Source organism: Micromys minutus (assembly GCF_963924665.1).
Source record: "Micromys minutus genome assembly, chromosome: 27".
Lineage (NCBI taxonomy): Eukaryota > Metazoa > Chordata > Mammalia > Rodentia > Muridae > Micromys > Micromys minutus.
The window spans coordinates 37985226-37994824 of NC_137962.1; the positions used below are offsets into that span (position 1 = coordinate 37985226).

Genomic DNA, 9599 nt, shown 5'->3' on the forward strand with positions numbered 1-9599 from the left:
TTCTACTTCTCAGCAGCCTGAGTTCTCTTGTCAGATATGTCTTGTTTCATCCTCTGGTGCAGTTCCCTCTTGCTGGCATTCAACCACCCACCCCTGCCCCATTCACCCCTGCCCCATTCACCCCTGCCCCATTCACCCCTGCCCCATTCACCCCTGCTCCAGTAACCCTTGCCTCATTCACCCTTGCTCCAGTCACCCTTGCCTCATTCACCCTTGCCCCAGTCACTCCTGCCCCAGTAACCCTTGCCTCATTCACCCTTGCCCCATTCATCCCTGCCCCACTCACCCCTGTCTATCCTTCCAAGAGCATCACAAACACGTCCTTGGGATTTAGATGCTCCCCACTCATAATCTTCCCTCTGCCCTCCATAACACCTTCTGTTGTTCTTACTAAACAATGGCTACATATAGACACATTGGGTGCGTTCCTCCCCAGCTACAATGTAAGTAGGGACCCCTGCCTGCCCTGTTTATGGCCATGCCGCCAGCACCAGGCACAATACCTTGTACACCATAGGTGTTAGTGTTTCACAAGTGAACTAAAACCCACTTAGAAATGGCAGAAATGGTGCAGGTTCACACGAAGTATAGAAGGGGATGCTGGCACATTAAGCCAGAGAAACAGGAGCCTGAGGGTCAGGTTAAGCAGATTGAACTTGAGGGCTTGAGAGATGGCTGAGCAGCTAAGAGCCCATGCCACTGTTACAGAGGACCCAAGCTTGGCTCCCAGCACCCATTCAGTCAGCTCCTCACCACTTACTAGTTCAGACTAGACTTCACAGCAATTCTAGCTCCAGGTGATGAAAGATGCAGAGGAGGAGTTGCAGAGAGGTCACCAGGGATCCCAGTGAGACATGACCCTGGGAAGTTGGACCTGGGTCCAGAGCCCAGAAAGAAAGGGAAGTGCCTTTGTCCAGGCAAGACACTGTTCCCCCTGGACTGCTTGCTATTTTGAAGCTGTAAGCCTGTGTGCGCCAGCTTCCTAAGTCCCAGCCTCAGTTCCTTCTTGCTGGGGTGGGCTGCCTGTGGTGGCAACTTTACAGGATCCAGAATCACCCAGGAGACAGACCTCTGGGCTATGAGGGACTTTATAGATCGGGTTAATTGAAGTGGAAAGACCCGCCCTAACATGAGCAGAGCACCAGCATCCAACACTTTCTGCTTTCTGACCAGGTATACAATGTGATCAACTGCCTCCCACCCCTAGAGTCATGACCTCCCCACCACGGTGTGCCACTGAACTGTGACCCAAAGCAAACCCTCCCTCTCTTGAGTTGGTCACAGCACCAATAACGTAACTGGAGACTCCTGCTGATTGGTGGGCTCCAGGGTCAGTGAGAAACCCCAACTCAGAAATTTAAGACAGAGCAACTGAGAAGGATACATGTGCACACGCACTAATGCATGCATGACACACGGAAGCGTGTACTTCAGTGCATTTTATATCTTCCCAGAGCTGTGCAGCTGCCCACATTCTAGAATCCTTTTCTTGCCTCAGAAAGCCCTGTGCTGGTAAGCAGGCTCTTTCCAATCTCTCCCTAGCTGCCGGCCACTATCCAACCTCTCTATGCCTGTGTGCTGGCCGGACATTTCACAGACACATTACCATCCCCCATGAGGCCCCTGACAGCTATGTTCTCTCCGCATACTCTGAGTGTTATAGCATGCGTCAGTCCCTCCTTCTTCATGACCAGATGGTATTCCATTGCACAGGTAACAGGCTACTGACCCATTTATGGATCAATGGATATGTTAGTTGTTTCTGCATTTAAGATTATAAATAAAACCTTCGCAAACATTTGTATAAAAGGCTTCATTTCCTAAAGGGGGGATGATAGCACTTGAACCTGTATGTATTGTTCACTTGGAAGTCATTATCCGACATCCGGGAACATGGAAAGAGCTGAACCCAGGAATGAGAAAGGAATCTGTTTAGCCATTCAGGGCCTGCTGCTCCAGATAAACACATGAGCGCTCATGCAACATTTTAATATCCCTGGAAATATACATTTTTCATCTTTGCAACATAGTTCTAAATGCCATCTAAACTGAAAGCTATTGTATCTTAATTAGCGGGTCTTCTGCATTTACAGTTTAAACGGTTAAAGATAACACATCCGAATTTGGAATAAATTCCTCAGTGCTGTCTTGGAGCAGCTGACAACTGGCCTGTGTGTGTCACACGACCAGCTTTTTAAAACACCGCCGCTCACTGTATCTTATTGCAGTATTCGATGCACAAAGAGGATAGGTGCCAACGGGATGCCCACATCGCTTCTGTGGGGAGCCGGAGAAGGGGCAGCCGAGGAGAGCCCCAGGAGCAGATTGAAGGGTGCGATGCAGCTGCAAAGTGTTTGAAAACAAAAGGGAATTGGTGTGCGGTAATTAGCGCCGAGTGGCTGTTCACAGGCGCTGAGCTGCAGAGCAGAGCTGGAGCCCAGCACTGTCTGTCACTCAGCAGTGGTGGCACAAAAGCCACAGGAAGGTGGCCAGAGGAGGATTTGCTGGCTCCAGCTTCAGAAACACCTGGAACCTGGGAAACTCGGCTTTTCTCAACCCAGCCTTGCTTCTGGTTCACTAGGTTCAGGGAAGGCCCAAGATCCACACTCAGTGGTTCAGTCCCTGGGCGTTGCTGACCGGAACACAAGGTGCCGGAACAATGGTTTTCAACTTCCTGATGCTGCGACCCTTTAATACAGTTCCACATTTTGTGTTGGCCCTCGACCATAAAATTATTTTATTGATTCTTCGTAACTGTAATCTCCCTATTGTTATGAATCATAATGTAAATATCTGGTGTGCAGGATCTGATGTGTGATCTTGAATGGGTCCCGACCCACAGTTAAGAATCACTGTGGGTTTTTAGTGGCATCACGTGTGTGCTCTTATGTGGGGACAGCTCATTAACAGTTGATTCCTGTATTTGTTCTTCCTTGTGACTCCTGAGAGCTTTTCTCTGAGGGCCTCTTCCTAAACACAGCAAGTTCAAATTCTCCTGGTTTTTTTTTTTTCTTTTTTCTTTTTTTTTATATTCACTCTCAGTCCCCTTTCCTTCCCACCCAATTTGTGTTCATCCCTACCCACCCCATCAAGGCCAGCTGAGCATCCCCCTGCATCAAGGCCAGCTGAGCATTCTTGAATGTGTTGTGTGGCACACCCCTCCAGTATGCTTGACTCATGGGGTAAAACTGGCCCTGGTTGTAGGGTATAGGTGTGGGGTTACTGGTGAGCCAGTCCTGAGAGTGTTAGAGCAGTAGATCTGGGGGGCTGACCAGCTCAGATACCTCACTTTGAGTTGATCCACTCCAACACCTACCCCATGGATGAACTGCTGGGGTGCTTAAAGGGGGCCAGGCCTACAGATCCAAAAGTACAGGATCTCCATGACTCAGGGCAACAGCAGGATAGGAGAGGAGTCCCAGTGAGGATTCAATATTGAGAGTGTAGCAGAAGCCAGAGGCATCGAACCAGACCAGTGAGTCGCTGCAGTGAACATTTGCAGGCAAGGAAGGGTGGACAAAGGGTACACTGTGGGACACACTGTGACACTACAGCTTCCACAACAAGATTTTTTTTTTTTTTTTTTTGGTTGAGGGGAAGTTGCAAGGGTGGAGAGTGAGTATAAGAGGAGGGGGAAATTGGTGGGCTTGAGGTACATGATGCGGAATTCACAACCAATAAAAAGTTATCAAAAAAGAGGTCCGGAGACATGATTTAGTGGATAAAGGAGAGTTCGAGCATGAGGTGCAGAGTTCGGATCCCGAGGACAGGGATGCGACAGCTCACATCTGTGATCCTGCTGTGTCTGTGTTGAGTCTGACCAGCTAGCCTGAACACAGTGGTCAGCAAGAGACCCTGCACCACAGTGAGAGGAGGGAACTCACAGCCAAGAGTGTCCTCTGACCTCCACAGGACCGCAGTGGCACATGTGTACCTGCGCATCACACACCGGATACATCAGAAAGTGAGGAAGACAGTCCAGTGGCTCTAACATGCAAACCAGAGATGAGGGGGAGGGGGGCATGCAAGCAGCCACCCCAGGGGCCAGAAGCTCTCTGTTGGAAGCCTTGAGAAAACATTTGAATCTGAAGGAAATGAGTCTCCTGATTAAAACTCACTTTCATTGACCTCAGTCAGTGAAAACTGCCCTGCTTCGGTGAGCAGCATTGAGGACTCCAGAGTGCTGGGGACGAAGAGGAAATTTACTAATACCTCCGGGATGCAGCAGGCTCTGGGCCATGACTAAGAATTGGAACAGCAGAACTGGAGAGGTGGCCCAGCAGTCAAGAGCACCAGCTGCTCTTCCAGAGGACCTGGGTTCAATTCCCAGCACCCACATGGTGGCTCACAACCATCTGTAACTCCAGTTCCCGGGGATTAGTGCTTTCTTCTGACCTCTCAGACATCCATGCATGCAAACAGCCATACGCTTAAAATGAAAATAATTATATATATATATATATATAAATGTATATATATATATATATATATATATATATATATATATATATATATATATAATGGCTATAGCTTATGACTCACTGGAAATAGAAAGATAGTGGAAGATCAAACGGAAAGGTAGTGGAAGATGGCCTTCAAGGGTTCCCGGTCAACCAATTGCCATACTCTTGTGGAGACCTGAGTTTGGATGCACAGAACTCACATAAACCATGCATGGTAGTGAGCTCTCAATCCCTGTGCTCCAAGGTAGAGATGAGAGGAGAATCCCCAGAATCTCACAGGCTGCTCTGCTGGACAGGGCTGTAAACAAAAGACCCTGCCTCAGCCATGGTGGAGAGGTAAGAACCAATGCCCTAGATTGTCCTCTGGCTTACACACACACACACACACACACACACACACACACACAACACACACAACACACAACACACATACACACACACACACACACACACACACACACACACACACACACGCATGCACGCACAGAGAGAGAGAGACAGAGAGACAGAGACAGAAATGGATTTTTTTAAGTTCACAGAAAAATCTTTTCTGCCTAAGATTCTTTACACAAACTGTCACTAAGTCTGAAGATAGAACAGAGCACTTTCAGACATGAATATTCCAGTGTTTTGCCTCTTGGGCCGCCTTGCTGTGGGCCTGCTGGTGACTACACTATCCCCAAATGACAGCAAAACAAGAGAGAAGGGAACAAGGAAGCTGGAGAGCAGAGAGCCAGTCCAGGAGGTGACAGATGTGTCAGATGACAGCTGTGAACCAGCACAAAGCACGTGAACACACGGGTTCAGTGCCACAGTGACGTCTTCGTCACCCACATGCCCACTAGCATGGCACCGCCCTCCCAGCCCCAGGACAGAGCTGCTAGATTAGCTTGACCCAGATTCTCCCATGAGTGCTGCCGAGTCCCTGCTTCCCTGTCATCCTGTGGCCTCACCAGCTGAGAATACTCTTGGCATCTAAAAACAAGTTTTGTGATTGGAACTTTCCCTGAGAACTGGAGATAGGCCTTGAAGAGCTTAGAAGCAAAAAATAGAGAGTGGCCACCTGCCCTGGCCGTTTTTTATGAGTTCTGGTTTAGTTCAGAAGAGACATGAATATGTAGTGAAATCTACCAACAAAGCAAAGTCCCCCCCAGTGCCGAGTGGCAGGCTTCAGCTTCCCCGCTGTGCGCCTGGCCGAGTAAATCTTTAAAGTAGCAACTTCAGAGTGAATCTCGGATACCTGAGGGCTAGATTTCACCAATTTGTACCACATATCCCAAAATAAATCCAAGTACGTATTCCAAGAGGGGAAAAAAAAAGGTCCTGTGTCCAAAAAAGTTTGGGAAACACTTGGGTAAGATGCTCGAGGGCTGGGAATGTGCCCAGTGGGTAGGGCACTTGGCTACCATGCACGAAGCCCTGGGCTCTACTCTCAGGCACCACGGAAACCTAGTGTGGGGACACACCTGTAACCCCAGCACTGGAGAAACAGAGGCAAGAGGTTTCGGGGTTCAAGTTCATCCTTTGCTCCTTAGTGAGTTTGAGGCCAACCTTGTGTACATGAGACCCAGTAAAAGAAAAAAAATTATGGATTTCTCACCATTTTAAATGTGCTAATGGACATAGTTAATCTAATGGGAGCTATAACGTGCAGCGAGCAATCTCATGTGGCCGAAAAGCCCTGTTTTTACAAAACATCTGCTTTATAAAAAAAAAGATATATTTGTGTTGGTGTTCAGCCTACATGTATGTACATAGGTGCCTGGTACCCATGGAGGTCAGAAGACAGTGTCAGATGCCCCTGAACCAAAGTCAGTGTTGTTTGCAAGCCACCATGTGGGCACAGGAACTAAACCTAGGTCTGCAAGAGCAATAAGCGCCCAGAACCACCGAGCCATCTCTCCAGCATCTGATGTCCTAAGGAACACACTCCGGATAGTTTGGGAAACCAGAGAGAGGTAGATCAGAGAAGACGTTTGGTATGATTTTTGCCTGAAAGGCAATCAAGTTGTTCTCAAGCCTTTAATTTTATGAGGCAGGCTGTGAGTGGTTCCTTATGCTGTTCACAGATCCTGGGAGAAGAGCGGGACAGTGGGCTGCTGAGCCCTGTACTGCAGTGAGGTCTTTATTGTACTGACCACAGACAGGGAAAGGTTCATGAAACTCACTGGAGTCGCTGGAGCTTATTTTCTTATAATAATATCTGTATGGAGAAAAAGATGAAAGGCCCCGTTAGGGCTTTCTCAGCCTTTCTGCTTCAGATGCCTACATAAAACGCTGGCAGGCAGTGGGGAAGATTTAACACCGTCCTCTCGCGGACAAGGTTTACAGTAGTGTAAAAATATGCTGGGCAGGGCTCGGAAGTCAAGATGAATATTGATCATTCTATTTCAGGTTCATTTCCATGGCATTATTGGCAGATAAGACATCTCTAAATTTGTCTCGGTTTCCTGCTTTGGGTTTTCAGGTTTATGAATTTTTAAACTCTTAAAATTCGAACTGGTTTGAGGTATTACACAGCACAGTTGTTGTGGCCATTACTCCTGCGCGTGTGTTTTATACATCTCTCTCTCTCTCTGTTCTGTTGTAGTCTCCGCCGCCTCAGAGGTCGCATCTTCCTTTTCTAATCTGTCCATATCGTCTCCTGACTCAGAACATCCAGAGAAGTCAGCCAGGCGCTTCACCCCGGTTCTGACCAGCCCTCCCTTCTGGACTCTGCCCCAGCCACAGTCACCTTCTGCCCCCTTCACATACAAAATCGAGGAGGCAGTCAGGGCTCGTCACCCCTTTGCTCCCATGGGCACAGCATCTTCAGATGATGAGGAATACCCCAGTCTTCCAAATAACACCGATTCAGCTATGAAGAAGCCAAGTTACAGCCCCAGCAGAGGTGGGGTAGCATTTTCCACCCTAACCAGAGCACACTTCCCCGTGCCGTCCCATGCTAGCTTCCAGGCAAGCCAAGGCTTGTCCAGGGACTCCGAATCACTCTCCATCCACACGCTTCTAGGCGAGGTGAAGACTGCTGTGGTTCAGCTCCACGAGGACCTGAGCCTGGTGATCCAGGAACTTGGCGTCATCAACAGCCACCTAGGCAACCTGAGTGGCAGCAGCCCAGCAGTCAGTGAGACCCTGCAGGACCCCCAGTCTCCCAGGGGAAGCCCAGACCCCGTCTAGTCACCCAGCCATTTTGCTGGAACACAGTAGTTCAGCTGCCCACAGACCCAGAAGCTTCCCGTTGCTGTGGAGACAAGAAAGCAATGACTTAATCTTTCATTGTCAAGTTTATTAGCATTGCCTTTCAAACTGACAAAGCCAAGTAGGGTTAGATATTTTTAAGAGAAAGAAGCCACTTTGATCATTTTAGGGTTAGATATTGGCCTTTGAAAACAAAGAGTGTGTCTGTCGCTCTTCACATTTCTGAACTTTATCCCTAGTGAGGTAAACTTTAGTGGAAAATTTGGGGACACTTTAAAGTGCCAATAGCTGTTGGAGGGCTTTTGGGTGAGCAAGTGAACCAGGAGAAACCCTGGTCTCCCCCCAACCCCAGTGCTGATGCAGAGATAACAGGCTGGTCTCTCACCCTCCCAAGTTGCAGCCCCATAAATCAAGGATCTTAAGTCTCAGCTGCCACGGGGTCAGGAGTGGGTCTGAGGCAGGTAGGATAAGGAGCACGCATTTTTTATTTTGATTTCCAGAAAGTTTGGGTGTGTTTCTTGTATTTCATAAATAAATTTGGTGTTTTCAATTTACTGTATATTTTTTAAATTCATTAAAACAACTTTTCAAACAAAAGTGTTATGTTTGCTTTGTAGACAAGAATGACCTAGTTTGAGTATTACAAAGCAGCGCTTCCCACCCAGGCACATGCTGGATCCATTACAGAAGCATTTGTTTATTTGTTGTGGTATTGGGGGATGGAACCAAGAGGCTCACACAGGCTAGGCCAGTGCTCCAGATCAGTGCTCCAGAACAGTGCTCCAGGGCAGTGCTCCAAATCAGTGCTCCAGGGCAGTGCTCCAGGGCAGTGCTCCAGATCAGTGCTCTAGGGCAGTGCTCCAAATCAGTGCTCTAGGGCAGTGCTCCAAATCAGTGCTCTAGGCCAGTGCTCTAGGCCAGTGCTCCAGATCAGTGCTCCAGGGCAGTGCTCCAAATCAGTGCTCTAGGCCAGTGCTCCAGATCAGTGCTCTATGGCAGTGCTCCAGGACAGTGCTCCAGATCAGTGCTCCAGGGTAGTGCTCCAGGGCAGTGCTCCAGATCAGTGCTCCAGGGCAGTGCTCCAGGGCAGTGCTCCAGGGCAGTGCTCCAGGGCAGTGCTCCAGATCAGTGCTCTAGGGCAGTGCTCCAGGACAGTGCTCCAGATCAGTGCTCCAGGGCAGTGCTCCAGGGCAGTGCTCCAGGGCAGTGCTCCAGATCAGTGCTCTAGGACAGTGCTCTAGGGCAGTGCTCCAGGCCAGTGCTCCTGATCAGTGCTCCAGGGCAGTGCCCCAGATCAGTGTTCCAGGGCAGTGCTCTAGGACAGTGTTCTAGGACAGTGCTCCAGATCAGTGCTCCAGAGCAGTGCTCCAGATCAGTGCTCTAGGGCAGTGCTCCAGGGCAGTGCTCCAGGGCAGTGCTCCAGGGCAGTGCTCCAGGGCAGTGCTCCAGGACAGTGCTCTAGGACAGTGCTCCAGATCAGTGCTCCGGAGCAGTGCTCCAGATCAGTGCTCCAGAGCAGTGCTCCAGATAAGTGCTCCAGAGCAGTGCTCCAGATTAGTGCTCCAAATCAGTGCTCCAGAGCAGTGCTCCAGGACAGTGCTCCAGGACAGTGCTCCAGGACAATGCTTCACCACATCAATTAAGGCAGGGTCACCTGTGTCCAGGTTCCCTGGCCTGAGAGATTCTGCTGATTCTCCCCTTTTTACATCCACGGGAATGCTGGGTCACAGCAGGGCTCCTCTAACAATATGGAGGGAGAGCCAACTCCTGGAAACTGCCCTTTGACCTCTACACAACTCTGATGACCTATATGTACCCTCACAGACACAAGTAAATGAAACTTTTAAAAGGGACCAGTGAGGGGCACATGTAAAATCTGCTTCATGGGTTTTTTTTTTTTTTTTTTTTTTTTTTTTTAAATAGGTTGATGCTTCCTGA

General features: G+C 49.1%; 1 protein-coding gene across 1 annotated transcript in view; it reads left to right on the forward strand.

Annotated features, from left to right (window-relative positions):
- Positions 1-7640, forward strand: part of ENTHD1 (ENTH domain containing 1) — a gene marked incomplete at both ends in the record, with an annotated part of 97437 nt that extends 89797 nt beyond the window's left edge. The window contains one exon of the mRNA XM_080939074.1: positions 7054-7640. Within this exon, the coding sequence (XP_080795200.1) occupies positions 7054-7640 (587 nt within the window). The remainder of the gene's footprint in view (positions 1-7053) is intronic.
- Positions 7641-9599: the final 1959 nt, after the last annotated feature.